The sequence below is a fragment of the Lagenorhynchus albirostris genome, chromosome 10 (assembly GCF_949774975.1).
Source record: "Lagenorhynchus albirostris chromosome 10, mLagAlb1.1, whole genome shotgun sequence".
Classification (NCBI taxonomy): Eukaryota; Metazoa; Chordata; class Mammalia; order Artiodactyla; family Delphinidae; genus Lagenorhynchus; species Lagenorhynchus albirostris.
This window is the reverse complement of record NC_083104.1, coordinates 64,685,372-64,706,103: the sequence shown is the minus strand read 5'-3', so window position 1 is coordinate 64,706,103 and position 20,732 is coordinate 64,685,372. Positions and strand designations below refer to the sequence as shown.

The 20,732-nt window shown below is 41.5% G+C and overlaps 1 protein-coding gene across 4 annotated transcripts in view; it reads left to right on the top strand.

The window, feature by feature from the left end:
- ILRUN (inflammation and lipid regulator with UBA-like and NBR1-like domains) overlaps positions 1-20,732 on the top strand; it is a 121,970-nt gene that overhangs the window by 94,903 nt on the left and 6,335 nt on the right. Inside the window, exons 4-5 of one of the 4 annotated variants that reach the window (XM_060162628.1) lie at positions 1,970-2,073; positions 16,981-17,185. In XM_060162628.1, coding sequence (XP_060018611.1) covers positions 1,970-2,073; positions 16,981-16,998 — 122 coding nt within the window. In that variant the 3' untranslated portion in view covers positions 16,999-17,185. Of the gene's footprint in view, positions 1-1,969; positions 2,299-16,980; positions 17,186-20,732 lie in introns of those variants that run through there. The other 3 variants (XM_060162626.1, XM_060162627.1, XM_060162625.1) reach the window with 3 other exon arrangements.

The following is a 20,732-nucleotide window of genomic DNA, read 5'->3' as shown; positions in this document are numbered from 1 at the left end:
TTCACAGGAGGTAAAAAGAGTTGCTCATTATAGAAGTGAACAGTAGATGTCACTGCATCTCTACTTACTAAGGTTTTGGCTCATAGCTGTTTGGATACAACCAAGTTCTTAATACAGCTTCCAAATCACTAACCTTAAATCGAGTATTTATGGCTCTCTGACACTTAAGATCCCCTTCCTCAGCTGTAGAACCCAGATTGAAAATTGAGAACAAACACAGCCCAAGAGTTTTCCTTAGTTTCCTTCAATTTCCTTTTTAGTGTATTTGTTCTAGGCTTATATATTATACAGTAGTCCACCACTTATCTGTGGGGCATATGCTCCGAGACCCCTAGTACGGATGTTGAAACCACAGACAGTACTGAGCTCTATATATACTGTGTTTTTTCCTATACATACCTACCTATGATAAAGCCTAATTTACAAATTAGGCACAGTAAGAGATTAACAACAATAACTAATAATTCAGTTGAACAGTTATAACAATATACTGTAATCAAAGTTATGTGAATGTGGTCTCTCTCTCTCAAAATATCTTATTGTCCAAATTTAATGCCTTTTCCATCTTAACTAAGCACTTATCACTCACTGTGGCTCTCACTTTTGCAGTACCCGATTGTGATTGTCGATCTGATAACTTAGATGGCTACTAAGTGACTAACGAGCAGATAGCGTATATAGCGTGGATACGATGGACAAAGGGATGATTCACATCCAGATAGGATGGAGCAGGACAGTGAGAGATTTCATCACACTACTCAGAACAGTGTGCAATGTAAAACTTATGAATTGTTTACTTCTGGCACTTCCCATTTAATATTTTTGGACCACCATTGACATGGGTAACTGAAACCATGAAAGTGAATCATGGGTAAAGGAGACTACTGTATTTCCATGTAGCTAACTGGTGAAGTTTTATCTGCCTCTTCCTGTCAATCTTATACCACTTGTTTAGGAGCCTGAACAATTTTTCATATTTGTTTTCAACAAGGTTCACACTTAAAAGCTTCTTGGCCTTTCTATAGCTTGCTTTGAAAACCTTCCATCAGGAAAGTAGATGCCACTGTTCTCTGAATTGAGGTGCTGAACATCAAATTGAAGTGCCGCTTACTTTATTCATTTCTTTTTGAACCCATGGCTTTGACAGTTGAGGAAATAAAGAACTGAACTATGACCAAAAGTCCGACAGTGCATCTTTTAAAACAAATCTCTTATGGTTTCAATGTAGATGGTAGGGTTTCCCTATCTGACAGAAAGGCAAAGTTGGTATTAAATTGGATTATTTTATCAATAGAAAGTCTCAGGCATACTAAATTTTGGTATCTTTTGAACACATAGATGGTGAAAATAGCCAGGGTGATATCTGTTCTAATATGTCAGGATTAGTGCTGGCTTACAACTGTGTCCTGGTGTAATTAATAACTCCCTCTTTTACTCTCAGTTGTCCTAGTTTGGGCAGGTCACTCTAAATTGCCCCAAAGTGTGTGTGTGGGGGTGTTGATAAGTTGCAGTTTTAGTAATTATAAGCATTATTTTTGACTCAAGAGTTATGCCTGCCCTGAGTTTTCTGAGTTAACCATGTACAAAATAAAGCAAAAACCGCAAAGAGCTTGTAATTCTGGAAAAATGGCTTTTGGGTTTCTATATATTGATCATTGTTCTCTGGAGTAATGATTTCCAAAATATGGTTATGCATCAAAATCAACTAGTAACCTTTTTACAGATAGTTTCATGGGTCTCACCACAGACCTCTGCTGAATTTGTACCAGAGTATGAATTTGACGTTACCAAAAATGTAGAAGTGCATGCAATGCAAATGTACTGGATAACTTTGTCAGTAAGCTTCTAAACTAGCATGTAGAGAAACATTTCTTCTTATGGTTTGGGTGGTGTTTGGGGTTCTCTGTGGTGGCTGCTTTGAGCCTTGAGGGTATGCCTGGCATTGACATGAATTGCCTTTTTGTTTCAGATGTCATCTGGGTCATTCTCAGTGTGGAGGTGGGTGGACTTTTAGGAGTAACGCAGCAGCTGTCATCTTTTGAAACGGAGTTCAACACACAGCCACATCGCAAGGTAGAAGGAAACTTCAACCCGTTTGCCTCTCCCCAAAAGAACCGACAATCAGATGAAAACAACTTAAAAGACCCTGGGGGTTCCGAGTTCGACTCGATCAGCAAAAACACATGGGCTCCTGCTCCTGACCAAACCGAGCAAGATGAGAATAGACTCTCACAGAACTCTGTAAATCTGTCCCCCAGCAGTCACGCAAACAACTTATCAGTAGTGACTTACAGTAAGGTAGGTGCCCTCGGAGAAGAGGAGAAGGGGTAGGTGGTGGGCCTTGGGATTTGTGATACTCCTTCATGGCAAACCTAGAAGCCTAGAATGTTCTTTAAGACTGCTTAGCTCTCCTGCCAATGCAACAGCACAAAAACCTACCCCTTCTCCCCTCCCCCCTCCCCCATCTCCATGTCCTGTGGATGTTACTCCATCCACATTTATAATTTACTGCTGTCTCTCTGCTCTGGTTTGGGTGCTGAAAGAACAGAGTTCTTTACCTTTAGCGTTAAAAAAAAAAAAAAAAAAAAGAAAGTCAAAATATCACCAGCCATTCTTCCACTGTAAATGCATATACCAAGTGTAGAGCAACAGCACACCTTTGGAATTTGTTCCTGCTGTGTCTTTTTGGTTTTGGGTGGGGTGTTTTTCCTGAGGAAATAGACCAAAAAAAAGCTCAATTATTTATCCTAATGTTGTATCCTATCCAAATGTTGTTGGGCTTCCACTTTATTTACCTAGTCTGCATGTCTTCTTGTTGATGTCTTTCCAGTCTCTTATGGCCCATCTACCTCCTCACCTACAACCCAGAGTGGCTCAAGTGATATTTTGACTTTTCATGTGTGAGGAATGAGAGAATTGTTTGTTAAGTTAATCATGATTTTAAATATTCTGATTGTTCTAAGACAGTCTTCTAGGTGTTTGATTTCTTGATCTGTTTCGCTATGCTTGATGATTAAACAGCACCTTCCATACTCCGCCGAGTTGACTATGGTTCCTGGTTGTTGGTTTTGGTAGGTTGAATAAAGCCCTGATGCTAAGCGCTAACTGTTGTAGGTGATTTGTGTGGCAGGGCCTGTGAACATTCCTGTTCGTTCTTCTCTGATTAATAATGTGGTGTATTAGGCCCAGCCTCCCACCTATATAATCGTATAACTGTTAAGTCTTTCCTTGCTTTGTGTTGGCATTCACCCTCAAATTTTTAAAAATAATGTTTATTTGAGGGACAACTCACTCTCTTGTAAGAATGGCATTTTTCTGACCAGTGCTTTATATGTGGTCTAGATCCAGAGGCAAATTAAGAAAAGAAACTTGGTGATATGAATTCTCTTTCTCCACAGGGACCAGTAAGAGGGACTTCATTCAACAGTAGTGCAACAGGATTGATTTATTGGTTGGATGGTCATTATAAAGGATTGTGTGGAATCATGTTAGTCATACAGGATATGAGAGAAGTAAATTGGCAAGGCAATAAATGGCTTATATTTGAGGAAAGACTTCACATCTTAATACTCTAACAAAAGATTTTCCACTAAGTTCCTATTGCTCCAGATTTTTCTTCCTTAAATTTAACCCTCCAGGGTATGACTGTTCTGGGTGGTATAGGCCCTAGGCTAAGCATGCCCTGTTAGAAGGAGAACTTTAGGGCAGTTGAGTGTAATGGGAAGATGAGAGTTGGAGGAGGCAAAACCAGTTGCTCCAGTGCTTTCTATAATGGAAGCCCCTTCACCCAACTGTGAACTCCCTGGCTTAGCTATCACTGTAGTCTTAGGAGAGGGCTGGTGTTCCTGGCCAGTGCACTGCACTCTTTTTCCTGAGTTGTGAGCCTGTTTGTTGTTTTTCACTCCTTTAGGGCTTTAAGGACTGATGCCTTTTAAGTCTGTCATTGCCCTGGCCCAGGGTGAGGTGGGGGTTGTTTGAATGGATTACCTACCAGCCTTAATTGAGGTCCTGCCATGCTGCTCTTTTTTGGAAGGGCTGGGCTATGGTGAGGCTATTGAGATATTTCTTGAGGTTGATGAACTCATGGTATGTTATGTAATTTTTTTCATGAACTCTGTAGAATCATTTAGAAATAACATTTTCAAGAACCACAGAGAAAAGGTTCTCATTGGAGACGATATACAAGACTGTTGCCTATAATGCATTGAGAATATGGCACTTGGACCCCAAAGAGAAATCGGAGCCTCCTTTTCTTCTTAAGTTAAGCAGTCCTCTTAAAGCAAGTCCTCTGAAAGCATTTCTGGCTAAAGTTGAGTCAACTCCACCTCTTAGGGCTCCTTAGAAATGGGGTAGGGTATAGATAGTTATCAGAAAGTACTTATTAACACATTTCTGCACTGATGTACAGAGCAGTGTAGATTATTGAGTAAGGAAACTTGAAGAATAAAAGAAGTTATCCCTACCAACCAGCAGCTCACAGTACAGTAGGGGAGATGAAACATGCATACAATTCAGTCAAGGTGAAGTATGAATTTGGTCAGTAGAGCACAGCACAGTCAAAATGTATAATTTGTGTGCATGGCTGGGGGTTAGAGTTACGTAAGGCAGAAATGAAGTAGAGATGGAGTTGATGGAAAGGGCTTTTCAAAGAATGGACAGATTTGGAAAGACAGGAAGGATGATGGTAGGAGAACAGTTGAAGTGCTGAGGGCAGAATACTGAGTAAGGGATGTGTGGTCAGGAGATACGGGTGATGGACAGTGGGAGATACATTCAGTTGGTTGCAGTGTGTTCCTTTGGATGAAGTAATTTGATGAAAAAATTTGGATGAAATAATTACAAATGGCTTCGAAAAGAATTGGAACTATACTTAAATGAATACCTTAAGGCAGAGATAATTCATGATTCTAAGCATTTGTGTTTGGCTTGAGAATATAGATTTATTTATTTTTAAAGGCAAGAATACTTGAGGTTCTGAAGGGCTATAAGTGGCAAGATCAGGTATATACTAGAGTTATGTTTTAACCGTTCCTATGTGCCAGGTAAGTGCCAAGTACTTTACATGTATCATCTTCATATTTTGGTAAGAAAATAAAAGCTCCGAGGGGCTAAGTAACTTACCTCAGTATCACACAGCTAGCAAGAGGCAGAACTGGGATTCACATCCAGGCACCACATTACTAAAGGTATTAGTAGGTGAACCTGGGCTTTCCTTAGATCTTCCTGTTGGGATGGAGGCTGTGTTGAGCGAAAGCATTAACTGAGTTGATGAGCAGTGTCATCAAGGTGTGAAAGAAGCAGAGTTGAAATAAGATAAGTGGCTCTAATGTAAACTGAGGATTGCGTGTGGCGTCTTTTTTTTTTTTTGAAGAGTTCCCCTGTTTGTTGAGTCTTTAAAGTAGTGATTTCTTTTTCTGGTTGGTAAAAATAAAAACTTTTTAAACTCTCAGGGTGTACCAACCATGTGGGCTTAATAATAAATAGCCCTTTTTATTTATGAGTGAGTGGAAAGGATGAGAGCCCCCTAGAGCGCTAGAGTTGGGGCAAGTGTGTTCAGTTCACACCAGGTGCCATCTTTATTGGATGGGTTGGAGGAGTACCTGATGCCCTGGTATCAGGGATCACTGGGTTGGCAATAGATCTGATTTACTCTAAAGAAATTCCCTGCCTGCCCTGAAGGCTGGGAAAGAACATGACGCTCTTGGAAGCCCATGACCACAGTTTTAGTAGGTAGATAGTTTCCTGCTGTCTCCGTAGTTACAGTTTAACTTGCTAAGGTTGGTAGGATGAAATGAAAAGGTTGCTTCATGCATCTTATGTGAGGGTTGGGTGAATGTCAACATAATGGCCCATCTGTCAGTGCCAGGAACTGGACACCCCTGGAGCCCTTCCCCAGCTACCCTTGAATAACCCATAAACTCTCCGGACCCAGTGCTCTGTGCCACAGGCAGGGGTGGTGGGGGGAGAATGGGGAAGCTCTGGGTGGGAACGCCTGTCCCAGCTCCATCCCACAACATCCAGAGGGCCTGGGCCTTCCCTGTGTGAGAGCTGTCAGAGGGAGTCAGAAAGGTGAGCAAGTATATGTTGACCTGCTCCAAGGATTCATAAATCTGACTCCATGCTTTTGTTAAAGATTGGCTGGCCTCATTGTCAGCTCAGTTGTGGCTGACCTGTCCCAGGTGAACAATCAGACCAAGTATTGGTGAAGATTAGGTGCTGTTTTAATGAACGCTTTTTATGTGATTAGCCCAAGAGCCTCTGAGGACAAACAGTCACAGTAGGGTAGGTGTTCACTCTATGGACTCAAGGCTAGTCTTGCAATGAATTCTAACTGTGACTCATCTCTGGAGGCTGGGACAGCTTCTGTTTGGACAGTGGTACAGTAGCAAAAAACAATCTGTAGAGGTGTGGAAGGAGAAAATAAGTCATATTGAAATTAGGTACTTCTCTTTCTTACTTGCCAGTAATTTTCACAATTTCTCAATGTTTTCTAAGAAGGCCTTACAGAGGAATAAGACACCAACCAAATGGTCTTATTCAGGACAGCTGGGAATAAGAGTGTGACACCAGGGTGTTCTTCAGGACAACCCAAATGCTTTGCTTCCTTTCTCTGAAGAGTAATGATTTACACTGGGGGAGCTGAAAAGAATCCCAAATTCATTTATTTTGTTACTTGGACTATACGTCTTATTTTGTGTTTGCTCTTATTTTTTTAAAAAAATGTTTGGAGCTGGTGTTTGTCATACTCTCCTCCTTTAAACTGATTACAGCCTCAGCCACTGTTATTACTTCCGCCAAGTGCTGGTTCAAAGGAGAAACGTGTTATTATCTTTGGGAGAGGTTCCTCATGCTTGTCAAGCGTCAGTCCCTGCCGAGTGCCATCTGCCCTGCCTGCCCACGTTTGCACCTGCTTTTCCTCCTCTCTCTCTCTGACAGTCACCCTTTAGTGTGTTTTGGATCTGGAGCTAGAGAAGTTAGTCTGCTTTTATTATATCAGAAATCAACTCTCTTCTAACCTGCTGCTGTCTGTGTTGACTAAGGCATGGAAGAGTTAATTTCTCTCTGTTTAGGTTTAGAAATGTAGTAGAGGTTACAGGGAGAGGTTTGGAAAAGGCAAATATTTTGCTATATGGGCCTGAGGATGTAATGGCTTGTGGATCTTATTATCTACTTTGAAGTAGCCAATCAGTTTAATATAATAATAAGGGATGAGTTTAATAAGGATGGGCCCAACATCTGCTCAGTTCAGAGCGCGCTGAATTTGACCCAAAAGCAGGTGGTTGGTGTCCTTAGCTGAGCTAATGGCAATAGAGGGCAGTATAACCTTCCCACTGCCATGAAACCTGAGTCTTCGTTCTCAGGTGCAGACCCTTTCCCTGAAAGGTTTAAAGATGGCTCAAAGAGAAGCTGGAAGGAAAACTCGTGTCACTTGATATTCTATCCAACTTGTGTTCTCCTCTGGCAAGGGACAGGTAGCAAATGCACATTACTCCCAGGTGGCGGCCACGGGAGTGCAGTAATCAGAGCTGTAAAGCTACCGTTCATTAAGCACTTACTATTTGCCAGGCACTGTGCTGAGGATTTTTTAAATTTAATTTTTATTGTTAAAATGATCAATGTACATAATTTAAGGAGTCAAGTAGATCTACAAAGTTTATTACAAAAAAAACTAGTCACCTCCCTGCCTCCCAGCCCCCAGTATTTGTTCCCCAGAGGCAGAGGCAGCAGTTTGACATGCATTACTTCATTTAGTCCACACAACAGAACCATGATACAGGCACTGTCATTATCCCTATTTACAGCTGCTGAGACTTGAGGTTCACAGGTTTCATGACCTGCCCAAGGTCATGCAGCTAGAAAGTGGTAAAACAAGGATATGAACAAAACCAGTTGTTTTTGACTCCTGAGCCTGCTCTCTTACGATCCACTACATTGCTTCCTAGTTACAAATAGTGTTCAGGTATGTATTTTTATCAGCTGAACTGACAGCTGTGGGCTAGGGAGAGCATGCATGCTTTCTGTAGTACACTGCTGCATTTCAAATGAGGATCAAGCCAATTATTGGCCAGCTATTATGTGACTTCTCTACTGCTAAACTCCTTCTCTCCACAAGCTGTTATCTATGGAAGCTACAGAAATCAGCCTTTCTCTCCAGCCTCTATGAAGGGAAAAGATTCCCTAGAACCTCCATGGTCACTTGGGTTTAGATTTTTGGTGACATTGAAATTTCCGTTAACTCACTGACAGCAGCACCTATACCTCTTGAAGTCACCTGTCTATTCCTGATTGTGGCCAAAAGATACAGTCTCTGGAGTTTTCCATTTTTCTGTAATGAATTTAACATCTCCCTTTGAACATACTTAGTATTTTAAAAGTAGAACATACTTAGGGGTGATCTAACTCCCTTTAAAGCCAGATTTAGTTTCTGCAAAGGCCATCTGGAGAAAGAATATTTTACAGTCAGTACAAGTCCTGAGGTAGAAGTTCACCTGGTTTGTTCAAGACCAGAGTGGGTAGGAACGGGGTAGAGGGAAATGAAGTCAGGGGATGAAAACCAGATCATGGAAGGATTTGTGGCCTTTGTGAAGCTTTGGGCTTTTGCGCTGAGGGACAGAAGGAACCACTGAAGGATTTTGAGCAGAGGGGTGATGTGGTCTGACTTCATGCCAGAGAGTAAAAGGATCACTCTCTGGCTCTCCTGTGGAGAGTACAGGGCAAGGATAGAAGCAGGGGACCAGTAGGGAAGTTAGTGCAATCCTCTAGATAAAGAGAATGGGTGTTTTGGACCAGATTGGTAGCAGCAGAGGTAAAAGAGGTCTGTGTCTGGATCTGGTTTGTTAGCTAGAACTAACAGGATTTGCTAATGGGTTGGAAGCGGGGTGTAAGAGGGAATAAATGATGACGCCAAAGTTTTTGGCCTGAGCAAATAAAAGGGTAAAATTGCCATCCACAGAGAGAAGAAAGGCTATGGTAGAGGTGGGGAGAGATCAGGAATTCATTTTGGGTACATTGGCATCCAGATGGAGGTATCAAGTAGGCTGCTGTATATCCAGATTGGACATAGAGTTTAGGAGAGAGGGTTTGGGTGGAGATAAAAAATTTGGGAGTCATTTCATGTGGATGGTATCTAATGCTATGAGCCTGGCTGCAATCCACAAAGCGATGAGTCTATGTAAAGCAGGGTTTTCTCAGCCAACAGAGTAAGCCTATTGACATTTTAGGCTGGATGCATCTTCTTTTGCTTCAGAGGGCAGTGTGGTGTGGATCTTATGCATCGTAAGATGTTCAGCAGCATCCCTGGCCTTTACCCACTGGATGCCAGTAGTACCTCCCTAGCCCCAAGTGTAAGAGCCAAAAACATCTCCAGACATTGCCAAATGCCCCCTGGGGCAGGAGCAAAACTTCCCTACTTGGAAACCACTGGTACAGATGGAGAAGAGGTCCAAGGACTGAGCTTAATGCTATCTGTCTAACATGTAAAACTGCTGTTTCTCAAAGCACCTCTACTGCATTTATTCTTATTCTTAATTCACGACACTCTTGTGACTTTTGTAGTTAGTTATACTCTTCATTTGACAAAACAGTAAGGAAGTTGTAAGTGACTTGCTCACATTCACACAGCAAATTGGGGGTGGGCCATGGGCTGGAACCCAGGGAACCCAGTTGGAGTCTAGTGTTCTTCTACACCACACTATGCTGAGGCTTGCTGGCAGAAGCAAAGTTTGTTTGCTGTTCTCTGAAGGTAGTTTATACATTTAGTGTCAGGTTGTAGAGACCTTCTTGTTCATCTTCAGGAGCTACAAAAGAATTTGTGACCAAGAAGGAAGCAGTGCCCAGCAACTGAGGAACCTGCCCCTGTTCGCTGGCAAATTAGCACATTCTGTACAGAAGGGGTTTGCCAGGAGGCTCTGGTTTAATGATATTAAGATGTCTCTCTTTTGAAAACCCTGAGGAACCAGCAAAGTCCTCCCAGCCTTGTTGGTGTTTGCATTGGCATGGGTCATGTGTGCATTTTAAAAATAAATCAAGCAAACACTGTGAGCCTTAGAAAATGTCTTTTGTTGTTTGTAACATTACTATCTGACTGAGAATAAAAAGTATTTCCAGGAACTCTCTCTTTTGTACCTCAACAGCTTCAAAGTGGAACGTTCAGCTCCGTCTTCTTTGCTTTGGGACTCTGAGCATTGTTATAGGCTGAGCTGATGCTGGGCAGTCTTGTAGCCGAAACAGAGCTAGTGTTTCCCAAGATAGCATATTTTACTTCAGTGTTAGGACGTATTCTTTTCCCTGTACTCTGAATTTAGCATTTTAATTTCTGATGAAAATTCTCAAAGTGGGACTGGTGAAATTCAAGCAGATAAGTATAATTCAAAAGTATGAGGTTACATAACCTTATCCACCAGAGGGCAGACAGTAGAAGCAAGAAGAACTACAGTCCTGCAGCCTGTGGAACAAAAACCACATTCACAGGCAGATAGACAAGATGAAAAGGCAGAGGGCTATGTACCAGATGAAGGAACAAGATAAAACCCCAAAAAAACAACTAAATGAAGTGGAGATAGGCAACCTTCCAGAAAAAGAATTCAGAATAATGATAGTGAAGATGATTCAGAACCTCGGAAAAACAATGGAGGCAAAGAACGAGAAGATGCAAGAAATGTTTAACAAAGACCTAGAAGAATTAAAGAACAAACAGAGATGAACAATACAGTAACTGAAATGAAAACTACACTAGAAGGAATCAATAGCAGAATAACTGAGGCAGAAGAATGGATAACTGACCTGGAAGACAGAATGGTGGAATTCACTGATGCAGAACAGAATAAAGAAAAAAGAGTGAAATGAAGACAGGGCTTCCCTAGTTGCGCAGTGATTGAGAGTCCACCTGCCGATGCAGGGGACATGGGTTCGTGGCCCGTTCCGGGAAGATCCCACATGCCGTGGAGCGGCTGGGCCTGTGAGCCATGGCCGCTGAGCCTGCGCGTCCGGAGCCTGTGCTCCACAACGGGAGAGGCCACAACAGTGAGAGGCCCGTGTAACGCAAAAAAAAAAAAAAAAATGAAGACAGCCTAAGAGACCTTTGGGACAACATTAAACGCAACAACATTCGCACTATAGGGGTCCCAGAGGAGAAGAGAGAGAGAAAGGATGCAAGAAAATATTTGAAGAGATTATAGTCGAAAACTTCCCTAACGTGGGAAAGAAAATAGCCACCTAAGTCCAGGAAACTCAGCTAGTCCCATACAGGATAAACCCAAGGAGAAACACGCTGAGACACATAGTAATCAAATTGGCAAAATTAAAGACAAAGAAAAATGATTGAAAGCAGTAAGGGAAAAACGACAAATAACATACAAGGGAACTCCCATAAGGTTAACAGCTGATTTCTCAGCAGAAACTCTACAAGCCAGAAGGGAGTGGCATGATATACTTAAAGTGATGAAAGGGAGGAACCTACAACTAATTTTACTCTACCCGGCAAGGATCTCATTCAGATTCGATGGAGAAATCAAAAGCTTTACAGACAAGCAAAAGCTAAGAGAATTCAGCTCTACAACAAATGCTAAAGGAACTTCTCTAAGTGGGAAACACAAGAGAAGAAAAGGCCCTACAAAAACAAACCCACAACAATTAAGAAAATGGTCATAGGAACATACATATCGATAATTACCTTAAACGTGAATGGATTAAATGCTCCAACCAAAAGACACAGGCTTGCTGAATGGATACAAAAACAAGACCCATATATATGCTGTCTACAAGAGACCCACTTCAGACCTAGGGACACATACAGACTGAAAGTGAGGGGATGGAAAAAGATATTCCATGCAAATGGCAATCAAAAGAAAGCTGAAGTAGCAATACTCATATCAGGTAAAATAGACTTTAAAATAAAGAATATTACAAGAGACAAGGAAGGACACTACATAATGATCAAGGGATCAATCCAAGAAGAAGATATAACAATTATAAATATATATGCACCCAACATAGGAGCACCTCAGTACATAAGGCAACTGCTAACAGCGGTAAAAGAGGAAATCCACAATAACACAGTAATAGTGGGGAACTTGTAACACCTCACTTACACCAATGGACAGATCATCCAAAATGAAAATAAATAAGGAAACACAAGCTTTAAATGACAAAATAGAACAGATAGATTTAATTGATATTTATAGGACATTCCATCCAAAAACAGCAGATTACACTTTCTTCTCAAGTGTGCATGGAACATTCTCCAGGATAGATCACATCTTGGGTCACAAATCAAGCCTCAGTAAATTTAAGAAAATTGAAATTATATCAAGCATCTTTTCTAACCACAACGCTATGAGATTAGAAATCAGTTACAGGGAAAAAACGTAAAAAACACAAACACATGGAGGCTAAACAATACGTTACTAAATAACCAAGAGATCATTGAAGAAATCAAAGGGGAAATCAAAAAATACCTAGAGACAAATGACAATGAAAACACCACAATCCAAAACCTATGGGATGCAGCAAAAGCAGTTCTAAGAGGGAAGTTTATAGCTATACAAGCCTACCTCAAGAAACAAGAAAAATCTCAAATAAATAATCTAACCTTACACCTAAAGAAACTAGAGAAAGAAGAACAAGCAAAACCCAAAGTTAGCAGAAGGAAAGAAATCATAAAGATCAGAGCAGAAATAACTGAAATAGAAACAAAGAAAACAGTAGCAAAGATCAATAAAACTAAAAGCTTGTTCTTTGAGAAGATAAACAAAATTGATAAACCATTAGCCAGACTCATCAAGAAAAAGACTGAGAGGACTCAAATCAATAAAATTAGAAATGAAAAAGAAGTTACAACAGACACCACAGAAATACAAAGCATCCTAAGAGCCTACTACAAGCAACTCTATGGCAATAAAATGGACAACCTGGAAGAAATGGACAAATTCTTAGAAAGATATAACCTTCCAAGACTGAACCAAGAAGAAATAGAAAATATGAACAGACCAGTCACAAGTAATGAAATTGAAACTGTGATTAAAAATCTTCCAACAAACAAAAGTCCCGGACCAGATGGCTTCACAGGTGAATTCTATCAAACATTTAGAGAAGAGCTAACACCCATCCTTCTCAAATGCTTCCAAAAAATTGCAGAGGAAGGAAAACTCCTAAACTCATTCTATGAGCCCACCATCACCCTGATACCAAAACCAGACAAACATACTACAAAAAAAGAAAATTACAGACCAATATCACTGATGAATATAGATGCAAAAATCCTCAACGAAATACTAGCAAACAGAATCCAACAACACATTAAAAGGATCATACACCATGATCAAGTGGGATTTATCCCAGGGATGCAAGGATTCTTCAGTATATGCAAATCAATCAATGTGATACACCATATTAACAAATTGAAGAAGAAAAACCATATGACAATCTCAATAGATGCAGAAAAAGCTTTTGACAAAATTCAACACCCATTTATGATAAAAACTCTCCAGAAGATGGGCATAGAGGGAACCTACCTCAACATAGTAAAGGCCATATATGACAAACCCACAACAAACATCATTTTCAATGGTGAAAAACTGAAAGCATTTCCTCTAAGATCAGGAACAAGACAAGGATGTCCACGCTTACTGCTGTTATTCAACATACTTTTGGAAGTCCTAGCCTTGGCAATCAGAGAAGAAAAAGAAATAAAAGGAATACAAATTGGAAAAGAAGAAGTAAAACTGTCACCGTTTGCAGATGATATGATACTCTACATAGAGAATCCTAAAGATGCCACCAGAAAACTACTAGAGCTAATCAATGAATTTGGTAAAGTAGCAGGATACAAAATCAATGCACAGAAGTATCCTGCATTCCTATACACTAATGATGAAAAATCTGAAAGAGAAATTAAGGAAACACCCATTTACCATTGCAACAAAAAGAATTAAATGCCTAGGAATAATCCTACCTGGGAAGACAGAAGACCTGTATGCAGAAAACTATAAGACCCTGATGAAAGAAATTAAAGATGATACAGATGGAGAGATATACCATGTTCTTGGATTGGAAGAATCAATATTGTGAAAATGACTGTACTACCCAAAGCAATATACAGATTCAATGCAATCCCTGTCACATTACCAATGGCATTTTTTACAGAACTAGAACAAAAAATCTTAAAATTTGTATGGAGACACAAAAGACCCTGAATAGCCAAAGCAGTCCTGAGAGAAAAAGACAGAGCTGGAGGAATCAGACTCTCTGACTTCAGACTATACTACAAAGCTACAGTAATCAAGACAATATGGTACTGGCACAAAAACAGAAACAAAGATGAATTGAACAAGATAGGAAGCCCAGAGGTAAACCCACACACCTATGGTCAACTAATCTATGACAAAGGAGGCAAGGATATACAATGGAGAAAAGACAGTCTCTTCAATAAGTGGTGCTGGAAAAACTGGACAGCTACATCTAAAAGAATGAAATTGAACATTCCCTAACACCATACACAAAAATAAACTCAAAATCGATTAGAGACCTAGATGTAAGACCAGACACTATAAAACTCTTAGAGGAAAACATAAGAACACTCTTTGACATAAATCACAGCAAGATCTTTTTTTATCCACCTCCTAGAGTAATGGAAATAAAAACAAAAGTAAACAAATAAACAAACTTAGAAGCTTTTGCACAGCAAAGGAAACCATAAACAAGATGAAACGACAACCCTCAGAATGGGAGAAAATATTTGCATACGAATCAACAGACAAAGGATTAATTTCCAAAATATATAAACAGCTCATGCAACTCGATATTAAAAAAACAAACAACCCAATCCAAAAAGGGGCAGAAGACCTAAATAGACATTTCTCCAAAGAAGACATACAGATGGCTAAGAAGCACATGAAAAGCTGCTCAACATCACTAATTATTAGAGAAATGCAAATCAAAACTACAATGAGGTGTCACCTCACACCAGTTAGAATGGGCTTCATCAGAAAATCTATGAAAAACAAATGCTGGAGAGGGTGTGGAGAAAAGGGAACCCTCTTGCACTGTTGGTGGGAATGTAAACTGATACCGTCACTATGAAGGTTCCTTAAAAAAGTAAAAATAGAATTACCATATGACCCTGCAATCCCACTACTTGGCATATACCCAGAGAATTTCACAATTTAAAAAGACACATGCATCCCAGTGTTCATTGCAGCACTGTTTACAATAGCCACGTTATGGAAGCAACCTGAATGCCCATTGACAGACGAATGGATAAAGATGTGGCACACATATATGATGGAATATTACTCAGCCATAAAAAGGAACGAAATTGGGTCATTTGTTGAGATGTGGATGGATCTAGAGACTGTCATACAGAGTGAAGTAAGTCAGAAGGAGGAAAACAAATATTGTATATTAACGCATACATGTTGAACCTAGAAAAATGGTACAGATGAACTGGTTTGCAGGGCAGAAATTGAGACACAGATGTAGAGAACAAACGTATGGACACCAAGGCGGGAAAGCTGTGGGAGGGGGTGATGAATTGGGTGATTAGGATTGACATGTATACACTGATGTGTATAAAATTGATGATTAATTTAAAAAAAGTGTGAGGATTTGTGTCTGGTGTAGATGCTCAGGTTTCAGTGACTTGTTCTTTGCTAAGTGTGCTCTGATTGTATTCCAGCAGGACCAGGTGCACAATGTAAAATTAAAGGCTGCTGTACATCAGGGGAAAGTATGGGCTTCCTTAGAGCTCGACTGAAAGCGAGACCCTTTTCAAAGCTGTGGACATTCATCAAAACTACTTTAACAGGGGCTTCCCTGGTGCGCAGTGGTTGAGAGTCCGCCTGCCGATGCAGGGGACACGGGTTTGTGCCCCGGTCCGGGAAGATCCCACATGCCGCGGAGCGGCTGGACCCGTGAGCCATGGCCGCTGAGCCTGCGCGTCCGGAGCCTGTGCTCCGCGACGGGAGAGGCCACGACAGTGAGAGGCCCGCATACCGCAAAAAAAAAAAAAAAAAAAAAAAAAGTACTTTAACAGAGAGAGGTTTGATATTATTTAGTCATAAGGGAGGCCTCTTAGGTTCCTCAGCCTGTGCTAATACTTCCTTATTGTCAAAGAATTTACTGTCTGATTACTTAGATGTGACTAGCTCATAGGAAAGAATGAGACCAGTAAAGATGGAGTATATTGAGTTCCAGTTGAGTTTTAAGTGTTCTTGAGTTTGGAGGAAGGAGAAAACAATGAGGTTTGGAGTAGCCAGGAAAATGATACCTTGGTGAATGATAGGTTCAAACTGGGACTTCCCTGGCAGTCCAATGGTTAGAATTCTGCATTTCCACTGCAGGGGGCACAGGTTCGATCCCTGGTCGGGGAACTAAAATCCCACATGACATGCAGTGCGGCCAAGGAAAAAAAAAAAAGAAAGAAAGAAATGATAGATTCAAACCGAATTGGAGGGAAAAGCAGTCACATGCAGGAAGGCCCAGAGGCATTCACAGGCAGGGTGTGTTCAGGGGACACTGGCCAGCCTGATTGTGGTGAGTGAGGTGTGCTTAAAGAGGATGGGGTGAATTTTGGAGGAAGACCTTTGAAAGCCAAGCAAAGAAGAGTTCACCTTTAATGTGAGAGGAATCAGAGTACTAACAATGCTTTTGAGCAGGGGGGTGGCAAGATGAAACCAAATGTGGCTGAAGGAAAGACAGTTTATTCTCCCTCAATCAGCCAGCCATTGGCTGGGGTGGAGGTGGGGGGAGGTGATACTGTGAATTAATTGTAAGAGAGGTTGGGGAGACAGTGGCATGTAAGGAAAGTGTACAGGAGCTTGAATGGAAATTCTGAGAGGAAGTGGGACCAGCAGCCTCACCCTGTGCCTCAGGACTCCCATAGTACAGCACCAATGGCCACATGGCTGGGAACTTGGATAAGTGTTCTCTCCTTTTAGGTGTTCTCCCCAGTGAGACTCTTACCACTTCTTTCTTCCTTTCTAGGAATCTCCTCTACCCTAAGAGATGGCCATGAGAGAGCCTGCATCTCACCTGGATTCTAGCACACTTGCTATTACATGAGATCTTGGGGACTAGAATTTCAAATAGCAAATAGCCTTTTCTGAAGTTTTTAATGAAAGGGAAGTCAAACTCAACCAACATCCTTCATCTCCTTGTAGGACTTTAAATAATATCTTTTCATTCACAATTATGTTTGAGTTTTATTCTTCCTGGTGATTTTCTTGATTTGTCAGGGGGTGGGTGAAGGCTCTGGGAGTTCCCTTTGGCCATGGGGAGCTTGGGGGGATGGGAGGATGAATGACAGAGGAAGAATGGAAGGAGGATGGAGGATGTCTGGAGGGAGGATGGAAAGGTGGATGATGGAGGAAGAACAGAGGATGGATGCATGGCAAAGGATTGGATGGGTGGTTAGAGGGAGGATGGATGGATAGATGCGAAGGTCCCCAGCAGGACTGTAGAAGTTAGTTAAGAGCAACAGAAAAACTGTGTTATAGAGATAAGTATAAAAAATGCTTTTACAGGGCTTTTAAAACAACATTTCACCACGCTTATAACTGAGTTACGCTTTTAAGCACAACTTTGGCACAATCAGAAGGCTGTGAACTGAGCCTGCCCCATGAGCAGCCTTCATGCATAAAAGTACGTTTATTTTCTTTTCTTTGGCTTGTTCTCATACTTGTCTTCAGCCACTGCATCTTTGAAATTTTGAGGACAGTCACATGAAAGTGGCTTGGACACCAGTGTTAAAGCATCTGCAGAAGTTCCCATCATGATGATCTGGCCCTGATGATATTCCACCAGCAAGCCTTCTTGTGCGGTCAGCATCCATCGAGGGAAGGGCGCTGCTTTGAGTGCTCCTGAGAGAAGAGTCCTCATTGCCCTGCCCATTACTCCAGCACAGACTTGATTTCTAATTAATGAGAGACAAGTGGGTTCGATCAGGGCTTGGTCAGTCTCTGGCCCTTGCCAGCCAAGCCAGCCCCATGAGCAGGGCCTCACCACACCATGTTTGCAGTACAGGATCAGGACAGAACTTAATACTAAACCCTGTATTCTTCTGTGTTTGCATTCAGTGTACATAAATGATACAAAAGGAGCACTAGGTGGGCGAAGCGCCGCCTGGGACTGGCCCAGGAAATGAGAAAGGAGGAGGAGGGCCCTGGTGGTTATCTGATGCTGCCATCAGTATACACCTCGAGAGCGTATTATTTCACAGTCATGCAGCAAACGCTCCTCTCTTTTTATTAACCAGTGTGAACCTTTTTATTTATCTAAATCAAATCACAAATAAAAGCAAAATAAGACAGGTATGTGAAAGTTTTCATGTTGTGGTGCTTTATCTAAACAGGCTTTCATATAGAAAGAGTACCCTCAGAAGCCCTCGTAAGACATTGTTGTTTCATTAGGAATTTTAGCCTTCTTTTTTTTTTTCTCCTGGAAGGTTAAACAGAGGTGGCTCAGCAGTGCAGAGTATTTCACAGTTCATTCATTCATTTTACTGACACTTGTGTCTTACTATGTGCAAGGTACAAATAACTGACAGAAACAGGTTTCACTGGACTTTCCTGACGGTCAGTCCAGTGGTTAAGACTGTACTTCTAATGCAGGGGGTGCGGGTTCGATCCCTGGTCGGGGAACTAGGATCCCACGTGCCACGTGCATGGTACAGCCAAAAAAAGAAAAGAAAAGAAAAAAAGAAACAGGTTCCACTGTCGTAAAAGGGCAGCTTTCTCCTCTGATAGCACTGTACTCCCTACTGCTGAACATTGATGAGTAAACGTCTAAAAATATTCTAGCTGAGGGACTTCCCTGGTGGTCCAGTGGGTAAGACTCCATGCTCCCAGTGCAGGGGGCCCGGGTTCAATCCCTGGTCAGGGAACTAGATTCCACGTGCATGCCAAAACTAAGAAATGCTCATGCTGCAACTAAAGATCCCTCATGCTGCAACTAAACATGCTGCAATGAAGATCCCATGTGCTGCAACTAAGACCCAGCGCAGCCTAAATAAATAAATAATTTTTTTAAAAGTTCTTTAAAAAAATACATTCTATCTGAAACAAAATAGTTTCCTGTTTTTTTAGTACTCCTTTTTGGAAAAGTTATTTTGATTTCTGTATAATTTTAGGAAGAACTTTTAAGTTATTGTAGGTACCCACTCACATAAGATCAGTGATAACCAAATCACCGGCTGGGAGTGACTCTACTATTCCACAGGGGCAACTATAAACTACTGTGAAAAACAAATCAAAAAGATAGTTTTTATTTTTAGTTTGCTTCGAGGACAGGCCCACAAGTACTGGATCTTAAATTGTCCTTTCAGGAGATTGTGATGAGTGAAACTGAGCTTGCTTGTCTTTTATGTCTATAAGTGTTCTCTTTTAAAAATATTTTAGAAAATTAGCCAAATTATGACTCACAGTAGTTATTCCATTGCGGAAGTTCAGCTCAGGACCTGGCCCCACTACCGTGATCATTCAGCTGGCTTGAGGCCAGGGTCTCTTCCCAGACACCCATGAGTAGGGAGGCCCCTCTGTCTTAGCTGGCAGGTATGGAGCTCCCATGCTTTAAGAGGGCTCACCTGCCCTGTAGCCAAGTCGAATTTAGGTCCCAGGGCTCACAGCCATGACAGCTGTTCAGTGAAAGCTTAGGGAAGACTGAGGCAAACAGGCAACACCTCAACCCCTGTGGACCTAAAACCTGTCTCTCCTTCGCCAGGAACACTTTCTTGTCCCCTAGCAGATGTGGGGCTACTCCCAAGAAATGTAGCCTTTGACAAGCCATTTCTGTGCAAGTTGACCCTGGGGAGCTGCTCTTTAGACCTGGAGTCAGATAGAGGAGTTCTTTTCTTGGCTTGGTCATTTACACCTTCTATTAATATGCATAAATCCGGCCTTGCTGCTAGTCCCTATGTGGTGAGAGGTGAATCCTCATAGAGAAGAGGGTGGTCTTCTGCATCAAACTAACTTGAGTTTTGTAATCATGCTGCGATGGCCTCCATTTCTGCTTGTAAGAGTTTAATTCAGGGCTTTGTGTGGTACCATCTGATGCATCCATCCCTTGATCTGTTTTCCTTATTAGTGGCACACCTGTTATAGGAGAGATATCAAGGATGCCACCAGGTTAATGAAAATGTTTGGCATTTGCTTTTCCTGTGGGTAAAATTTGAAGAGTTGTTAGGCTCCAGAAGACAGTGAACACTATCTGTATTGCCAAACCCTACTTTTGGGCTTGGGTTGGAGACATTAGGCACCAGAACCTGTTACACGGGGTCTTGGAACTCCAGTGGAACCTGAAATGTGGATGGGCATCTCGTTTCAAATATACCTTCATCCCACTCTTAAGAAAGGCACTTCCTGCTTGGCCTCCTGCCATCGGATGCCCTGGACAAGCTGTTCTTGGAATCTCCGCCAGGCTTTTTCTCTATAACTGGTGTTGCATTGCCTGTGTTCTATGATCCACTTGTGACACCTGTAATCCTGCATGTGGGGAGTCTAGATGATAAAGTAATTCTGAGATAGATTTGGCTCCCTCTCTCTTCCTTGAAGTGATAGTAATTTATTTGGGGGGGAGGGAAAATAGAGCTTGTCCCTCAAGCCATGTTTCTGCGCCAGTTAAACATCAACAACTCCAATATGCCATTCTCTGGATGAAAGGGAATTAGATAGCATTTTTCTTTCCAAAAGGCACAGCACCTCAGTCAATAAATAGAGGATCAACATTAATTCTTAATCTAA